Below are 21146 nucleotides of genomic sequence, written 5' to 3' on the forward strand. Positions count from 1 at the left end.
ATTTAAAACACATAAAAATTATCCCAGATTCATATACACAAATGAATCTAGAGTCACGTTACGAAAGTTGTCCCAAATTTATTTGAACATGACTGTACATGAAAAACACTATTTAAATTTTTTTATTCCCCTTTAAATTTTATCACTCATCTTAGTTTCTCACTACTATATTAGATTTCTTCGTAAGTATCCACTTACTGAATTTAGTGTTTTGCTTTCTATTGTGAGCAGCTTTAATATAACAGTTCTTATAAACAGCTTTTAAAGTTCTTGCGATAGCATTTAGTTTACTTGACGTTCGCATTATGATAACAAAACAATAGATGCTGAATACCTAAACAAGATTCTTGTTTAAGACAATGTTGTGAAGGAGAGAACTTTTTACACATGGTGTATATTTTTTGTAATACAGACTAAAATCACATAATCACATGTTTAAAACACAAAATTTTACATTGCGCCTACAAACATTAATTTAATTGTGATTATTATCTAAGATTCGTTATTTATTTACAACAATTCTCTTTGTTCTAGCAAGAAAGGGTTATTTTGCGGGATTGTTTCTTTTTTCTAACATTTAAACATATTTGTTCATTATATTTCACGTGAATTATATACAGAGTGACCCAACAAAAACGAAAAACTCCTTCGGCATTGGAACGAATCATATTAAATGTTCAAAAAATACGCTTATTGCTTGCTTCTAACTGGAATTTGTTATTGCGTTTTTATGGATGATAATGCCTATTGACGGTAAAAATGAAGAAATAATTTACTATTAACTTACTTTTTCGTGAGTGAAATGAAACTTTCAATCATACTAAAGACTATTTTTTTAATTTTCAGACTTTTTGCAGCTTTTTTAAAAATTTATTCCTACGTATTCATTAAATTGTCTTACCGAATTAGACTCAAGCTTTTTTTTGGGTCGAAGTAAACTTGACATTTATAATTCGAGTTTTGTTGTCTGGGAACTGCCAGAAAAAATTACTCGTCCTACGGACTCGTAATTTTTTCAGAGGTAGTTTTTTTCGTTAAATTGCCAGGCAACAAAATTCTCATTGAAATGTCAAGTTTACTTCGACAAAAAAAAGCTCGTGTAATTATAAGTGATACAAGTTTTTGCATAATTTCCCTTTCACATCTGTATTTGCAATATCATTTCTCTTTTATTGTGAAAAATCGAACAATTGTTTTTTTACAGTGCATGTTTATTATTTTCATATATTATTGTCAATTACAGAAAAAAATGTTGATCATTCATGGTTGTGGAAATGTAAGGTCGGACCATATTTTTTCTACTAGAGTTCATTGGAAAACTAACATATATATGTATTTGAATATTAACTTGAGTTAGGAAAAGTTTTCCTAACAAGTGCGGAAATAATATTTAAACACTAAAAGATCAACTCCAGTAGAAAAAAACATCTGTGCAATACGTATGAAATCCATTTTTTCCGTACACGGCATGTCTAATCGGAAAAAAATTACATTTCCTAACTTATTGCACAAATAGCTATTGCAACACCGTTTTTTGAGACTTTTATAATTTTATTTCACTCTTGGGGATTCAAATTTTAAAATTGTTTTACCTCTACTGAGTGGACGGAAAGGTCAAATTGCTACATTATTAGTTTTAACGCAGTTTACAGAAAAAGCAGAACAGCAGCAGCAGCAGAATCATCAACATTGCATGTGCATTGATTAATGCGTTAGAGTTGAAGCAGACAGCTGTGAGTCTATTTTCTCTCCCAGATTCATGAATATATTCAGTTCCATTCTCTCCTATTTTATTTGTTTCGCAATTATTGTACAAAATGAATAAACTGAGATTTATTAGAAAATTTTGATAAGAACGTAATAGTCATGCTTGAAATATATATTTAATTTTTATAACATAAGCATAAACAAATTAGGATCATCTAGTTTTTAATATCGGAATTATTTGCCTAGTTGTTTATTTTCAGTATAATTTTTTATGTCTTGTTTGTTTCTTATTTTTAGAAAGTTAATCAATGGATATTTCAGTTCGTTTCAATTTCATAAATAGCTACAACAATTAACTTCACTAACTTCAAAATCTGTACTGGTTTGCTTGTTATATCAGTTTGTTTAACTAAATGTGCGCTAAACTTGAGACTGCAATCTTGAAAGCACGATTTTTGAATGGTTCTAATGGCAAAACTTTTCCAACTAAAACTTGCGAAAATGCGGCCGTGCAACCCCCAACAAACTGGATTTCGCTAAATGATAAGTTTTAAATCAAGATTAGCCGCAATTACGAATCGAAAAAACGCAGAAAGAAGAGTATTTATACGTCTGAGTGATACGCCTCCAACCCCCGAGAAGGATTAACTTCATATGAATCCCAACAGTACAAAGCGCTTGCGCCCCTCTTGCACTGCTCGATGCCATTGAAATGCTCCGGGTGAGGAAGACTCCGGGTAACAGTGAGCTTACTCCGGTTACCGGAACCGGTCCGGTGCTTGGACCGCCAAATCGATACGCGTCAGCAGGTTAGGTGGCATATAAGTTCACGTGCAGTGAAACGTTGATTACTCCCATGATAATAAGAAATCTGAATTTTGCCGCCGCACGGCTCCCGACTTATGCACACCCCGCTCGCTCTCTCACCACGATGGATGCGACCGGAAAAAATTAAAACATCCGGAAAGTAATTAGTCACGATGACCGCCACGCAAACGACTTGAACATTTGTACATTTTGTAAATACGACTTTTTTGAGATTTGGGGATCAAGCGAGTGTCAAAATGGATGAACAAAAGTACTCGGGGAAAATGAGAAACCTCTGCTACGTTTTTAGCACTTTTCGCGACTGCTCGCTGGAAAAGCTCTACCAGAGCTTCAGCGTGAGGCAAAAGCGCGCCGGATTGGAGTGCTTTCTTATCACCGCTATCCTCTTCGACATATACATGTTGGTGGTGCCCAGCGACCAAGATATGGTCATAATCGCGGTGATGGGTAGCTTCCTCGTGATCAACTGCTTTCTGCTGATCTGGTGCAAGAAAGGGTTCCAGAGCAAGCTCCTTTGGGCCGTCGTCCCCCACATAGCCTTCCACATGGCCAACACTCAGATCCTCGCCGGTCTGTTCCTCAAGAAGAACGAAGTCACTTCGAGGGACAGTCTGGGCTGGTTCTTGCTCTTGACTTACCTAATCTACGTGACCCTACCGTTGAGGCTACCTTGCTGCGTCTTGCTCAGCATTGGTACCTTCACTTCTTACATAGTTTCGCTGAGCGGCCTCTCCAAATCGCAACTTCACTTTGCCGAACAGGTAATCTGACCAACCCCATTTTTTAATTTCGCCATCGATTTTTCATTAACTAAAATAGACCGCAGATAAAGTTTTCTTGGAAGTTGGAGTTTACAGCGTGCAGAGGTGTAGCACGCAACTCCATTTTACGGTCCTGTACAATTCATCCGCCCCCGCTTTTTTGCACCGGATGGAGGCTTGTTTTACTGTCGATTTTATAAAATTGATTTGCTCGCCCCATTCAGTAATTACGATACTATTGTGCGACCGACACGAGACTAGACAACTAGACGGTCTCTATAAATTTTACGTCTAGACATATTTTTATATTGATCGTCACGTTTATTATCTCTTTACTACATTCTTAATTCTGTGTAAGTAGTGGCGGTTGATCGGCTCGAGGACGACTGAAATTGCACTTTGTTATGGTGTAACAAATATTTGTGTGACACTGAAGCGATGAAAATTGGGAGAGTTTTTTTGAAATGTGTGCTCAGCGGAATGCATAAAGAGCTAGCGTAAATGTAAAAATAAATTGAAAGGGGGGAATTCGGGTGCAGTAATAAAGTGTCAATAAAGCTAAAAAATTCTACCGTATTCTTTATAAGGTTCCATATTTTGTTCATTTTAAAAATTGGGAAACGTCATAAAACCTTCGCGATCTCACAGTCGACAATAAAGCAGGAAACCTAAAATTTTTACTATACTTGTTATTACCTACGCAGGTAATTACATTGCAGAATGTATAAATGAATACATAAATAAGAGAGTGAACAATTATAAAATATTAACAATTTATAACAAAACAGTTTAAATTTTTTAAGTGTTTAACTAAATTAACTGTAGTTACTATTTAATTAGTAATAATAAAACGTAGGTTTTACTAGGTGTGGATTTAGCCAAGTTCTTTAAATAGAATTTATATTTTCACTCTTTTGACAACTAATTTAAATTGCTGAAATTCTAGCCCTTTATTAAATTTGTATTATAATACCATACGCTTGGAACAACGTTCTTATATTTTTATTTATGAGTTAACCCTTAACAAGTTTACATACATATTTTTGCTTCAGAATGTTTTTACAAATCTAATCTAGTTTAATCGCAATACGAAGTGTTTTTCAATTATGAAGGATTTTTTACATGTTTATTTACGAGTATGATGCTTGAATATGTTCTATTAAACTAGGTACTTTCGTGAGTGAAATGAAACTTTCAATCATACTAAAGACTATTTTTTTAATTTTCAGACTTTTTGCAGCTTTTTTTTAAATTTATTCCTACGATTCGAGACAATGTAGATTCGGTAATGTGCAAAGTTTCTGTAAATTATATTTGTTTTTCTACATCACGGGATAACTGAATTAGAGAGATTTCTGATTTCGTTGGAGCTACGTACATGTTTCCTTACCGTGATTCTTTAACAAATCAAGATTCTCGTTCACACTATTGTGTATCGTGGTTTTTTTTTAATTTCACCTCAAAGTAGGCGTTGAAGAGTCGATTGTGAACGCACCACGGATTACAGATCACGGATCAGCTGTTTAAAGCTAACCTCACTTTGTGCGTTGTTTGTGTTTTTAATGGTTTTTACTTTTTACTCTGTAGACTGACGAGTGGTGCGTTCACAATCGACTTTTCAACGCCAACTTTGAAGTGAAAATTAAAAAAACACCCGCCAGTTAAAAAGTTATTTGTAAAGGTAAAAATATAGAAGTTGTAAAAGTTTCAAATTATAATTTAAACTGTTGTCTGTGTGAGAACTTCAAACGACCCTCATAAAATTCCCTTAGGTAATTTAACGCCATTTGAGCTGTATGGGATGTTGTCCCGTCCTGTTGGAAATAAACATTATGTAACTCATCAGGGGTTGTTGAGGTTGATTAATGAATTCTTCCAAAATACTATGTACACAATAGCCGTGACAGACTCTTCAAAGAAAGGACATAATTAAACATCTCCCTGAAATGGAGAGGAATTTTTGAGGTTGTAACGGCGGTTCTTGAAAAAAATGGGAACCTTTTGCATTCCATATCCGTATATTTTGTGATTTCACATATTCTGAGAGATAAAACCTAGGTTTGTCGCTGGAAAAGGATTAATTTAGAAGATCATTAACATTTTATTAAGTCTCTTTCATCAAAAAGACTTTATTATTAATAAACAAACATCTAGAGGTTTCTTGAAAAACAAACAAAACGTTGTGGACTCTGATTCTAATAGTAGGTATATTTATATTATGTTATGAGGAGCAAAAATGGAAATTTTATGTGCTGCCAAAGCACATAAAACCATTTTTGCTCCGAATAACAAATACTATTTTTTCTTCAAACCTTCATAACAAATTATTTAAGACATGTTAAGAGACCAGGTAGGAATTTCAAATGAATTAGCTAGTTTATTTTACAGCCCCTCATTAGCGGAGATAATAACTTCACGGACGCCCTCAGCGGAGATAATAATTTCACGGACGCTCCTCAGCGGAGATAATAACATCACGGACGCTGGTCAGCTCGTTAGATGCCATGACAATGAAGTGACACTTTAGCATTATCAATGCAGCAGTGCAATGTCATATTTTATGGACGTTTGAAGAAAAATAATTATATTGTTCCGCTGGCTTTTCAAGAAACATCTAGATGTTTGCCTAGGCGCACAAAATCATCGTAAACTTTGAACCATGGATCTATAAACATGACTGCCATAGTATACAGGCTGTTTGATGAAAAACGCCTCAACCCATAACTTTGTTATTTATTATCCGATTTCAATGAACAAAAAAATCAAAGATATGGTTTTTCAAGCGCTACAAAACAGCCATAAAATGGTTTTTTTTTGGAGTTTTCTTCAATAGCTAACGATAGTCAACTTTTTTTTTTAAATGGACACATGTAGTTTTTTAGGCTTGGTTTGGTAAGGTTTTTTTTTCTGGATCTAATGATGTATTGAAAGTTATCATTTGGTTCATAGCTAACTGAAAAAAAAATAAAACATTTTTTTGTGGTTCAGCTTATTATAAAATTTTTAAGAGTGCCGTGAAAAACAATCGGAATACAAAGTACGATAAATGTCAATCTAAACGTCAGCTTAGAAGTTTTCATCTGCTTTTTTAAACTTTTTTTATTTAAGTATAAAATAACATTGTCAGTCATGCAGGATAGCAATCATTTGACTATTATTTTATGTTCGAGTGTAATAAAAAATCGTAATTAGTCAAAAACAAAAAGTTAATAGAAAAAATAATAATTATTATTATTTATGTTTTCCAAGAAAATAATAATAAAACTCTTCAAGATTGCACCTGAAAATTTTCAAACTCACACTTGACATTTGTTGCTACTTGTATTCCAATTGTTTTTCACGGCACACTTGAAAATTTCATAATAAACTGAACCACAATTAAAAATTGTTTTATTTTTTTTTCAGTCAGCTATGGACCAAACGATAACTTTTAATACATCGTTAGATTCAGAAAAAAAAACTTTATCAGACTGAGCCTAAAAAACTACATGTGTCCATAAAAAAAAAAGTTGACTATCGTAAGCTACTGAAAATAACGCCAAAAAAAAAAATTATGGCTGCTTCATAGCGCATGAAAAACCATATCTTCGGTTTTTTTGTTCATTGAAATCGGATAATAAATAAAAAAGTTATGGGTTGAGGCGTTTTTTATCAAACAGCCTGTATACAGGGTGATTCAAAACGAACGCACCAACTACTAGCAGTTGTACAGAATACAGTGAGAAGAACATAAAAAAATTGAAAAAAAATTTTTCCCCAACTTACATTAAAAGTTACAGCATGTTAAAGTTAGAAAATTTTAACCAAAAATGTTCTTGAAAAAAAATGTTTTTTGTTCCAATTATACTAGACAGAGTATTCATTCAATTGCAATAACATTCACTAATTAAATTATTTTTCTTTTGGTCCATTTGCTTTTTTAAAAACCAAAAATTTTTGTTACACAATTTTTGAATATGTAAATCTTAGTCAATTAATCATGTGCTTGTATACATATGTCAACAAAAAAATCAAAATTTGGAAAAATAAAAAAACAAAAGAGCATCAAGAGAACATTTGTATTATTTTTTTCACGTTCCTCTCACTCTACTTGATACGATTACAAGTAGTTGGTGCGGTTGTTTTGATTCACCCTGTATATGGAAACGTAATAAAGATACTTCACTGAACTTAGAATAAAATTAAAATTATATGCACTATAGAGTATTAAAATGTCTGTTGAATCGGTCACTGTTAAATTAATGTGTTAGATTCTTTATCTTCAAACGTCATAAAAGTGACAAATTGTGTCACTCAAATGACAAGGTAAAAGTGTCATTTTATGTGATTAAACACATAAAATAGCAAAATTGACTATTTTATGTGCCAAATCACATAAACTACAAAAATCAAAGAGTTCAGCGAAATCATTTAGTAATATTTATTGTGACAAATTGTATTAGGTATTACGGCGATTTATCATGAATAATTACACAATACTTATTAATAATTTAAATCACTAAAATTGCGTTCTAATGGTGTTCGTTTTATGGTTTTATTGCGTTTGAAGATAAAATAGTATATGTTATTCGGAGCAAAAATGGTTTTATGTGCTTTGGCTGGTTTGTCTGCCTCATTGCGTTCGGCAGCCAATCTACCAGCCGCAGCACATAAAACTTAATTTTTGCTCCTCATAACATAATATACTATTATTTTCTCTAATTGACAAAAAACTTTTGATGCGTGGATGTGAAAGAACGTCGCATTTTTTAAAATGAATTTTCTGCTTGTGATTTGCATCACAATCAACATAGTTCTCGAGATTAAATCATTTATTATTAGACAGAAAATGAAATATGAAAAATGAACAGTTGAAACATTTTTAATAGAAATATTTTTTAAACATTTAAAATGGTTTGTAAGCTAACACGTTACTGGGAGAATAGTACCTTATATTGTAAGAGGAAAATGCAAAATTATGTGCAAGTGAGAACGCATCTCACGAGCTTATAATGGCATTTCGCTCACGTGTGATATACGACGTTTTATCTTATAGCAGCAGCTTTTGTACGAAAGAAGATTAATTCAAATAAGTCAGACAAAAAATTACTATTGTAACTAACCATTATAGTCATATTACTATAGTAACCAACAATTACATATATAGAGTATATTATTTCACTAGTGAGTAAAACTCTTCATTTTTTCACAATTTAATTTAACCAAGTGAATGACGTTTATGTTAAAATGTACGAAACTGCACTGCTAACTATGTTTTATGTTTTTTATCCACGTTAACTTTGGAAATGTATTGTGGGTTGTATTTTCAAATCCGTCGGGCTCATTATCACTCGCGAAATATCTTGCATAGTACTGCTCTTTCCTTTAGTTTGATGTTCTTAGAAAAATATTTGTTGTTTTTGGAAATGTTAGATAATTTCAATTTCGTTGAAACGAAAATAGAAATTTATTTCTGCTCTCACAGATGTTAGAGTGTTTCAATATAATTGATTTCAAGACAGCCAATAATAATTTATTCATTGAGACAAACAATCAATATAAACTAATTTGCCGACCTAACATTCTTTGAGGAATGGGAATTTATTAAAAATGTGTACAAAAACAAAACAATTATACAATGTTTACCTGTTTAGCAATCTTCAATTGAAATTATCCTTTTAAACAGTATTATTAACCAGCATTGGCTTACTACTTCTTAATTAGAGTTTAATTTCTGAAATAGTCGTATCTCGTTATGTTCAAAATTGATTTTGTTTTAATAATGTCGGGGAGAGTAATTAATTACTCTCAATTAAGCCACTTAAAAGTTTTGATGATCAATACAACTCTACTAAACAATCACAAATGAGAGTTGTTAGATTAGTCATGGTCGTATAAACTTGATGATTGAGTGGACTGCTAATTTTATCATATTCTTATCCGATTATGGCGATAGTTTGTAGAAATCCGGACAGAAGTTTACTAAGTAAACATGCTTTAACCGGAAATTTGCATGATTTTGCGCCGTGTAATCACAAACAGCTGCAGTGCAGACTGCAGTATTGGAGGTTGTTGGATTTAAATGAATTAATATCGAATCCTATTAAAATGTAAATTTTTAAGAACTAACGGCGCAAGTTACTTTGAGTTTAAAGGTTTAAGGTAAGAGCTCCTGCGGAACTTTAATAATAAAGTCTACTTTTAGTTAACGTGAAAATAATTAATTCTATGATATGGTAACATACCTAATTCTACAGGGTGTCTCAAAATTCGCGAATTCCAAATTCAGAGCGTGGTAGGAAAGGACCAGTGGAGCTCGAAAAATACTTAGAAAAAAAATTCCTAAAGAAGATATAAGGACTTTAATTTTGTTCAATACATAGCAGCCTTCATATCCACAGTGACAAAATATCGGGCCTTCAAATAAATACATATTTAGAGTAGGCGTAGGCGACATTCTAATTCTGTAAAGTAATTTTTGTAGGTAACCAATTATTCTCCAGAGTTACACAGGTTACATAGTAAGCTTTTTCCCAATTTCATATTGTCATATTCCGTGGAGGGGGAATAGGGAGAATGCACTGCAAAAATTAAAAATATTTTCTAACCTAATTTTATTTCGTTAAAATGTCAGACGTTTCTTGTGTCATTTTCTACGCTGGAAAAATGTGGCAAACAATTGAATTTCCATAGGTTGCTCTAAATACATATAAATTTATTTGAAGGCCCGTTACTATTCTAGCTACATTGCCGTTTCATTTAAAAAAAAATGCAAAAATTTAATTTTTTTTTACTTCAAAGTAAAGCTATTAAAAAAAATGTTTTACGTTATTATTTTCCACAATCATCTACACCATAAATAACAATAAACACTGAACTTTTCAGCCTGCATTTGAAGAAAACGCACTTCAAAGAGTGCACAATCAAACCAATGTATCTTTGTGGGGGGAATCCCGATTTTATTTTTTTATTTCCATATTTGGACTACTGAACTGATCCTTTACAACGCTCTGAATTTGGAATTCGCGAATTTTGAGACACCTTGTAGGTGCGCAGGCATGGAGTAACTTTTGAATTTTTAAAATCAGTCTTAATTGGAGCCTGCTGGTCCACCACATCTAACAATAACAGTATTTTTTAATGTTCCTAAAATAATTCACTTTGAAATGTAAACCTGATAATAATAACATGCTGACCTATCTCTGTTAATAGGTGCAAATGAACCAATGTTTAGCTTTAGATTACATTTAACAACAAGCAATTTCTGCGTCAACATGATGGCACCTGCATAATGCATTGTTCAAACTAGATAAGAAGAATTAAGTAGGTCATGGAAGTTTCAGAGTAAACGTCGTCCAGAAAATAACAAATAACGACTGTAAAAATGTTATGAAGAAAACTTGACCCAAAAGTATTATTACATACGAAGACACTACCTCAAGCTTGAGATGAAATTTGTGGCAAACTCTTTGAAAAACTTAGAAATCAAGAAAACATGTTACTTGTAGACTCTTAAAAATGCAAACCAAAACTATTTTTTCCTTGATGTCTTATAGATCTTCCACACTGGATGTACAGCTAAACACTTTCACGGATTTCTTATTCATTCACATTTCTTATTAAATTACTAAAAAATTCCTTGAGGATTCGTTATCATTTTTCAAGTAATGCAACTTCCAACTCATTTAAAGTAGTGGGTAAGTCAACCGAATTGATGACTGACATGGCGATTGATCCAACATCCGGTCAAATGGACTGCAATCTGGTGAGCGAAGAGGCCAAATCATTCTTTTAATATTGTGCTCTTGAAAACCCCCATCCATATTGCTGCTCTGAGTGGACGTGAATAAAATCCATTGGATGGATATGAACCCACTTGACGTTCATAATAACGCTCGCCTGGTTTTTTCCACACTAAAACTCGTCCATCAGGATGATTTAGATTAAGTTTTGACTCATCTGTTAACCAACATCCTTTCCATTCCTCCTCACCCCAATTTAGATGTGACCAGCTTCGTATTACATACTAGTGGACACCTAGCACGTCTTCTGGATTCTAAATTATATTCATGAAGCCTTCGTCCAACAATGTGTGAGGAAATAACAGCTCGTAAGGCATTATTAATTTGAGTAATATAATAGTGTATCGGATTTCGTCTAGCAATCAGTCTGTGTTGGTGTTGGGAACCCTCGACGACCTCCTTCGTGTCGAAATCTGACACTGTCAGTACCCTAAAATCTCTGAAATATTCAGATTATGATCCCGGGTGAAAAGTTAAAACATACAATTTAAATTGTCTTACTTAAGGGCCGGTAAACAACTTTGTGAAACTAATTTGGATTTGGACCATCGAAGGTCGGATCGGAAGAGGAAAGCATATCCTTATTTTTTGACAACTCCTAAGGAGAAAGTATAATACAGATAAATAAATGATGTACAACAATAAATGATTTAAGAAACTTGAGCTGGATGTAGAAGGTGGCTCTATCGCGCGTTCAAATAAAATCCTGGGCTGGGAAGGCGTTGGAAACCGTCAATTGTTGTGCTTTTTTAAAGCGTAGATTAATTGGAGCATGTTGACAGCTTACCTAAAAGTTAGAGCCAAATTCTTTCTTTTTTTCTTTCTTTGCAATGTTTTACATTAAAAATAGAATAATTTAACGATTCCTATTCTGGAAGCAAATATCTAATAGCACCCTTTGCTGAAAACAAACATATTCAATTATGTCCGGATTAAACATAAACATTCGTGACAAACGGCGGGAAATTCAAACTTTACATTGTTTCAAAACGGTTTAATTTTTCCAACGTCTATCCAGGATTTTATTTGAAGGCGCGATATAAGTTGATAAACTTCGTCCAGCGAGAGATTGGGAGATTTTAAACTTTATTAACAAATTGTGAAAATCACGTGCACGTGTTTGGCACTATAGATCCGCATGAGGGCAGAAATGCCATGTGAAGTTCAACTGCAAAAATTGAGTACGCCACTGATATACTTCGTCCAGCGAGAGATTGGGAGATTTTAAATTGTATTAAATTAACCCAACACTACAAAATGCACTAGACTACATTGATTAGGGCATAATTTCAGGGCAAAAATGTTACTGTGTGAAGGATATAGGTATTTCAAATTTTACGTGCGCTAGCTACTACCTACTTTCTCTACGTAGAATTTAGTGATTTTTATGCCAGCCAATCTCTCGCTGGACAAATTATAGTAAATACTGAGCTTTGAATCTGCTGGAAGTATGGATTGATTCGAAAAAAGAAAAGTTTCAACTTTAAACATTTTTAACACTAGGTTCGTTGCTCCTTGCTGTGTAAAATGTACAAATGATAAAGGAAAAATATAATTTTTTACGAATTTACTGATGCTATATTTTCGGTTGTGGATTGTTCCATATACCGGGTATCAACCACCAAACTTGGCCATAGGCACATTACACATATTAAAATAATATATGAGTTGCTATGAAATAAAAAATTAAATTTATTTTTTAATTTTTTATTTCATAGCAACTTATATATTATTTTAATATGTAAAGGGTGTTTTTTTAAATTTTGGCGTCGAAGTAGGCGTTAAAGAGTCGATTGAGATCGCACCACTCGTGTAAAGCGTAAGATTTAAACAGCTGATCCGTGATCCGTAACCTGTATAGTGCTTTCACAATCGACAGTTCAACGCCTGCTTCGACGCCAAATTAAAAAAAAACACCCGTTATAAAGTGCCTATGGCCAGGTTTGGTGGTTGATACCCGGTATAACGACGAATTGGAAAAATATTGCTGAGGAAACTAACAAGAACAAACAATCGAAATCGACGCCAAAGCGTAGATTTCGATTGTTTGTTTGCTTTGGGTTTCATCCAAAAGGGGCGTAGTTGAACATTTCTAGATAAAACCAGCCAGAGTACACTAAGAGTCACTTTAAAGATAATAAAATCTATTAAAGAACTCTACAAAATTAACTGCATGTATCTTGCTTGTCCTTATAACTTTTATTTTAGATGGAGATGGAAGCTAAGAAAAAACAAACTTGAGGAAAACCACAAAAAGAAATAAATTAATGTAGTGCACTATTAGGTAAAGTAAAAAAAACTTGTGCAGGTATAAGGTAAAATATTCTAAAAGCTGGAATGAGAGTGACTTAAGTTTTCCAAGTGATATTAAAATTTTTAATGGGGGTGGCTGCCGACATCTGGGGCATGTGATGACGTGACACCAGAGATGTGACCTTATAGCGGAGACACCCGGTATACAGGGTGATTCTGAAATAAGTTTGGAAAAAAAATTGGTAATTGATGATGATGAGAAGTCATTGACAAAAAATTTTTCTTATAAAAGTTTTTCGTTTTCGAGATACAAATGATTGAAAATTTGGTCAAAATTGCTAGTTCTCTGCTGAGTTAAAGGTGATTACCTGATTATCTTGGTAGTTTAGCAACAATAATAATCAAAAGTGCCCGTCAGTCACAACGTAACCTTACTCCTCTCGATCACTTCCATAGAAACATTTACAAAGCAGTGTGCTTGCACCTAGGTACGACTTTACTGTAACAATGGTTGCTAATGAAGTGAACAAATTCGGACAAATTTTCCCTATTCATAGGCGTTGGAAATACAAGGATATAGGGTAATTTTCATCCTTTTGATTTCACCTCCAAAAGTCATTTACGTAGAATTATTTTGTGTTAAGGATACTCCACATTTTTTTTCTAAACTTATTTCAGAATCACCTGTATACACTTAATTTTTTTTTATAAATGTATAAATTCAAACATTTCTACCAACAAAAGAAACATTTACCGAGTGACTATAAATGATTGAAAATTATTTTGTTATGTTGGTAACACATTTGAAATCTTTAGTTGGCAACATCGTTGGCATGACACACGTAATTTTTAAAACTGAAACAAACGTCAAAAAAATCTAAATCGACAATGTACTTCGTGACTTAACCTAACCTAAATAGAAACGATTGACAGATGATGCACGAGAAGAGTTGCACTACCAACTGCATCAGTGTTGCCAGTCCACTATTTTCCTTCAATCATTTATAGTCACTCGGTATAAAATCTGTATGTACAAATATACTTACAATATCTATCCAAATTTAAACTAGTTGCAGACTCATTTCGTTCGGCAACCAAGCCTCAGCACTTAATAGTATATTGTGTTATAAGGATTAAAAGTAGTACTTTTTTTGATGAGCAATTTGTTTGCATAGCGAGGCGAAGCGAAGCGTAGCCGAGCCACTGCAATAATTGCAAGTCAAAAAAAGTACCACTTTTAATCCGAATAACACATACTATTTTTTCTCCAACCAAGTAAAGGACCCGTATCATGAGAAGTGCGAAACTCATAGGCATATTTAAATAAAGCCAGCGTTTTATTGAAATATTCGTGTAACCAAAGAGACAATTTTGGCTTTTGTTTTGTTTACGTGTTTAGTTGTTTTTTTTTTCAAATCAACGTCAAACTGTTGCAAGCAAGTAAAAATTTAACCTGAACAAATATGTTTGAAGAATTATCCAGTACACAGTACACCACCGGACGTGGCTGAAACTGCACAAGAAGTTGTTTCAAACCTATTATCAGGAAAGTCACGGGAAATTTACGAGTGCGCTTACAACCATTTTTGACATGGTGCAATGAAAAATAAGTCAAATCCTATTCGGAAAGTGTTTTATTAGTATATTTTGCTAATTTTCAATGGTCAAGACGACACTCAATCTAAAAAATGGAATAAATATAGAAAATGTGTCAAAATTACGTGCATTTTTAAAAAGGCAGAATGATGGTTATACACCGAAGAAATCAAGGGTTCTAACAAAAGAACAGGTCGACCGATTCTTGAATTTTGCTCCGGACAATAAATACTTAATGATGAAAGTACTATGCCGGCCAAAAAATTTTGGCCGTCATTGTCTGTCAGTCAAAAAAAAAAATATTGTAATCCGTACTTTATTGTCATCATGATTACCGTCTTGATTATGAACGTTATTTTTTGGGTGGTAAATTTCAAAACTCAACATTATTTTGTCATTTCTACTACACAAAACGTTTACCTTAGGTTATCTATATACGATTGCTCTAATTTTGTTCATTCATGTCGAATTTTTGGAATATCTGAGCTACAAACAGTTTAAATTGATTGTCAAACTGACAAGAATCGAAAGTGGGGTTACGATTCTTAAAGGTTTATTTACACTTTACTTGAATGTCAAGAAAGTGACGGCCAAAATTTTTTGGCCGCCATAGTACTCGTATGTTTCTAAACTTAAGAAATGATAATTATAGCTTGTTTTAATGTTAGGAGTTGCGGGTGCCTGTCGTTCCTACAAATTGGTTCATTTGAAAATTGATGGCATTGAAGATGTTAAGTCAGCTTGAACCTAGTACCTACCAGTAACAGTACAAAAGATACAAAAGAACCGATTGCTCCAGAAATGATCCAAGAGCCAAGTACCACGATGACCCATACCGATATTAACAATACCAGTGAAAATCTTCATGCTGTTGACAAATCGAGTTTGACTAATTTTTTCCAAAGTTGTTCTAACTGTACTTTTCATATTAATACATATTAAAAACTAGTTTAGTTAGTTCATTTTATAATTAAGTCTAGTATTAAAAGTACTTTTAATACTAGGAGGTAAAAGTGTTGCCTTAGTAACACGTAACTTTTTTCTACAGTTACGAAAACATCAACTTTAGTGACCAAAAACGGTATTAAAAGTGACCACTTTTGAGACGATTGGAGAAAAAACTTCATTTTTGCTCCTAATAATATAATAATTATCCTATTAAAATGAGGGCAGCGGAACTATCATAATTACATAAATTAACAAAAAAGGAAATAACTTTCCTCCTCTTTGAGTGCTGAATTTTACTTGCAGTAAATAGGATTGATGTTGTCGTAACGTAACCAGTCTGAGTAGGACAGAATTGCCTACACTAGAGTTAGTTAATGATTAAATCCATAACAATAGTCACCCAGTCAAATAAAAATAAATCTAAGACATTAACTCTAAATTCATTTACTCAACTGAGTTTATTATTTATGTTTTATAGAAATATCAGTCTTATTAAATATAAAAATAAAAAATAAATAAACAAAATTAAATTGTTTTCTACTCTTTACCCTCAGCTGTCACATGTTTTTAAAAAGCTAACAAGTAAAACAAATCGGTGCTATAAATATTTTCCAATTGTCTATTTTAAGAGAGCATTGGTTTTAAGAATATTCTGAGGAATATTCGAATATTTGGACGTTTGTGAAAGTACTATTCCGGACACGGAATCTTGGCCAACATTTTTTAGACATATTTCTAAAAAAGTAATCATGTAAACCAATCATTAGTGCCATTAATAATAATGGACAATTATTAAAAATCACTTTGAAGTTTTTCTTGTGATATATCCTGTTCACGTTGGATTGAACATCAGTGGTGCAAATCGCACACATTTGGCATTAACTTTCATATGAGTTGTCATAGTAACAGGTCAGGTCATTTGCACCACTGATGTTCATTCCAACGTGAACAGATATTATCAAAAAAGCAGGGCAATGGCATTATCGAGTCAAAAGTTGGGTTATATTCAATAAAGGTCAGTTCGTTCACACATATTTGTCAGTTATATGCCAGTTGTGGCCAAGATTTCGTGTCCGGAATAGTATGTACAGTTCGGGACACGGAACTTCGGGCATCACTTTTCTGTCGCTTCAAAAAATTGCAATGTAAATCACTCTTTATTGTCAACGTGACATTCAAAAGTCAAATTTTGAAATTTATTTTCTGTCCATGTCAGTCGCATGTCAGTCATTGAGGTTAATAATGTAAAGCCTATTTTACATTTTTTGACAGTATATCGACAGTGATGCCCGAAATTCCGTGTCTCGAACTGTACATAAAGGACGACAAAATCGAATTAAGTTCTAATGAATGTCTAGCAAGATGTGTAACATAAATGTTTACTTTTCTTAAATGAGAACTGTGTGCAGTGTAATCCATCCCCAAGGGCAGCCTTGTTCTGTTTGATTAGTTGCTACTCTGCTAATGTTTTGCTCCACCGTGAGGAATAAAATCCTTTTGGAGGAAATTTTTTGTTAATTATATGCTATTTACCCTTAAAATTTTCTGCTAATTGTAGAGTATATTATGGTTGAAAACTCGTTTCCAAAAGAACACCTTCTATTCCTTACGGTACTGAAATTAAGCGGTCGATTATCGGTGGGATGACCTTGCATGTCACTAGACTAGTAATAAATCTCGAGGCACAAAAAGAAGAAGGTGGCGCCTTAATTGATATATCACACGTTAGGTGAGGAACATGTCGTTTATAAAGATTTAAGAAACGATAAAAATTTCCATTACCGACGTAAGACACGAGCTTTAAAATGTTAACCTTTGAATTCACAATATTACGTATTCTAGTGCTGGGATAAAAAAGTTTCCTGTAAATCCTTTTCACCCAAATTCTAAGTTGTTCACGGGTAAAGGGATGTTCGCATCTTTATTTAATGAATTTGGAATGACGAATGAGTTTTATATTTGATGTGTCTTATCAAGTGTCAAAGTTGAACCCTTTGGAGAAATAACAGAAAGTCCAGTTTAGATAGAAATCAATATCAAATCAATTTATAATGGAATCGATTTGCTAAGTTTTTAAAATTCTTATACAAGTTTACTCGAAAATAATAACACATGTGCGGTCGGTGGACAAATAAAACTGGGACACTTAAAATTTAATCTATGTAAATCAGACCATTGAATTGTCAACATATCTATCAGTGTTTATATAATATGTCATACCAAAGTTAACCTATTTGTGATAAAGCCGTAATTAAACGATACAAATTTGTAAATTTTGACTTATGTGATTATCATTTTTGTCCCAGTTTTATTTGTCCATCTACTGTAAGTATTTACAGCTGAATTTATAAAAAACGGGAAATGAAATTTTTTCAAACCATGACAAAAGTGAAAAAAAAAACGTCATTTTTTTTTACATTTCCCGTTTTTTTTTTTAACTCAGCTGTACTTTACTTTTTTTACACATTGTAACCACAACACCTTTAAAAAATTCTTCATCAAAGCGCCTTTGGATTTATGAAGCATGTTCTATTTATTACCAGAAAGTTGCTTTCCAAATATGACCATCCCGCAAAATACTTTGTAAAAAGAACAGTGTAGACTGTAACTCTATTTAGTGGCATTTATTATTAATCCTTCAAGATATTAGACATCGATTGGAGAAAATTACGAAGAAATCTTTGAGAATTTTTTCCCAAAAAAATCAATTTGTCGGTTGAAACTTGTTGAACTATTGTTGAAAAAGATTTGAATTTGTACTCACATAAACTTCAAGCACCCCACGAGTTACTGTTACCTGATTTTGACAACCGTGTTGCACCCTGTTGATGGTTTTTGGAACATCTGAATAACAATTACCAAATTAATTTAACTTTCTTTGTTGTTCCACTTAACAGAATCATGTGAATGTGGAGTGTGTGGGGAGTCCTTTACATCCCATCAAAATCGGTGTCTGGTGTGTCTGGAAAAGGTTAATTGGACAAATATTTTTTCTTGATATGATTGATTAGTGAGAGATATCGAAATTTGATACTGAAGATGTTAATACCTATTTAGCCTGACCAGATCATTGAAGGCTACTTGTAACAAGATGGCCCAACGGCTAATCAAACAATAAAAGATAAAGATGTTTAGTTTCGTTGACTACTTTCAGTTTTCTATTTTTCTGGTTGTTTACGAGATGGAAACAGATGGATCAGCAAACTTCTGTCTTTTGAGGGTTTGGGCAAAGTCGCCATTTTGTGAAATATTTATTCAAAGGTATCAAATAGTCTGACAGTCCGTTCTCTACATTTTCAAAATTCTGATGTTGGTAAGCCATTGCCAGGTCGTCAGCATAGATTAATTTTCGGGAATTTGTTGGGGCTAAATCACTGGTATATAAATTAACTAAGATTGGTGATAATACTGAGCCTTGAGGTAAACCATCGTTGAGAAATCGAAATTTACTGCTTTTGTCTTCAACGAAAACGTCTGAATTGACGGTTAGACAACATATCTTCTAAGAGTGAGATCATTTTCCCACTTCTAAGATAACCCGATTCCACTATATTGTAATTTTTTATTCGTAGATACATTTAAAAACACCATCTTTAATAAAACCTCAGTGGAAATTTGGAAGAATTGCAAGCGCGGATTATTTACCAATATGATCAGGTAACACCACAAGTTTTACAAAATATTTTCAATAACATGAAGAGACTCGTGGTTTTGTGCTTGTGGTAAGAAAGAGGTCACTTTCAACAATTCTTTTAATCATTGTATTAACATTTGTTGTTTATTTTCTTTTCAAAAGCACAAATTCCTTATAAATCTCTAAATCACAAGATGTGAATTTGACATACAGGCTGTTTGGTGAAAAACGCCTCAACCCATAACTTTTTTATTTATTACCCGATTTCAATGAACGAAAAAATCAAAGATATGGTTTTGCAAGCGCTGCAAAACAGCCACAAAATATATTTTCAGAAGACCACCGTGAAATATGGCACATTTCACACGGTTTTTCCTTAGTGAAAATTTAAAATTGCAAACGATTTCAACACGAACACGAACGAACAGCCTAACCGTGTACAATGAAAAATTTGAGAAATCTGATTGGCCGACAGCTGTGTTTTTATATTGTACACGGGCCGATGATTAATGATGTCTATCTCCGCGCAACGGCATAATTATTTTGTCCGCAGCTCTGTCGAATGATATGTGAAGTTTGAAGGGATGCCGAATATTAACGTTTTTTTTGTGATCGTCGGAAAAATATCGTGTATACCACGTGTTGAAAATTCGATTTCACACTCTTGATATACAATATACTATTTTTTTGGCGTTATCTTCAATAGCTAACGATAGTCAACTTTTTTTTTAAATGGACATGTAGTTTTTTAGGCTTGGTCTGGTAAGGTATTTTTTTCTGAATCTAATGATGTATTGAAAGTTATCATTGGTTCATAGCTAACTGAAAAAAAAATTAAAAAATTTTGTGGTTCAGCTTATTATAAAATTTTTAAGAGTGCCGTAAAAAACAATCGGAATACAAAGTACGATAAATGTCATCTAAACGTCAACTTAGAACTTTTCATCTGCTTTTTTAAACTTTTTTTATTTAAGTATAAAATAACAACATTGTCAGTCATGCAGAATAGCAGTCATTTGACTATCATTTTATGTTCGAGTGTAATAAAAATCGTAATTAGTCAAAAACAAAAATTTAATAGAAAAAATAATATTTATTATTATTATTTATGTTTTCCAAGAAAATAATAATAAAACTTTTCAAGATTGTACCTGAAATTTTTCAAACTCACACTTGACATTTGTTGCTATTTGTATTCCAATTGTTTTTCACGGCACACTCGAAAATTTCATAATAAGCTGAACCACAATTAAAAATTGTTTTATTTTTTTTTTCAGTCAGCTATGGACCAAACGATAACTTTTAATACATCATTAGATTCAGAAAAAAATACTTTACCAGACTATGTCTAAAAAACTACATGTGTCCATTTAAAAAAAAAGTTGACTATCGTTAGCTACTGAAAATAACGCCAAAAAAAATATATTTTATAGCTGCTTCGTAGCGCATGAAAAACCATATCTCTGGTTTTTTTGTTCATTGAAATCGGATAATAAATAAAAAAGTTATGGGTTGAGGCGTTTTTTATCAAACAGCCTGTATATGCAACCAGCCTTGCAAATCTGCTCGATTTGCTGCCGATTTCTCTAGAACCAGATACACTGTGAGCCAGTGTCTTCTAAAAAGCATTTTCCAGGA

General features: G+C 32.9%; 1 protein-coding gene across 1 annotated transcript in view; it reads left to right on the top strand.

Moving 5' to 3' along the window:
- The first annotated feature begins 2465 nt into the window (after positions 1 to 2465).
- The window catches only part of Ac3 (Adenylate cyclase 3), a 109355-nt gene continuing 90674 nt past the window's right edge, over positions 2466 to 21146 (top strand). Inside the window, exon 1 of the mRNA XM_069047846.1 lies at positions 2466 to 3296. Within this exon, the coding sequence (XP_068903947.1) occupies positions 2772 to 3296 (525 nt within the window). The 5' untranslated portion in view covers positions 2466 to 2771. The remainder of the gene's footprint in view (positions 3297 to 21146) is intronic.

Source organism: Tenebrio molitor, chromosome 5, assembly GCF_963966145.1.
Source record: "Tenebrio molitor chromosome 5, icTenMoli1.1, whole genome shotgun sequence".
In the NCBI taxonomy this organism is placed as follows: Eukaryota; Metazoa; Arthropoda; class Insecta; order Coleoptera; family Tenebrionidae; genus Tenebrio; species Tenebrio molitor.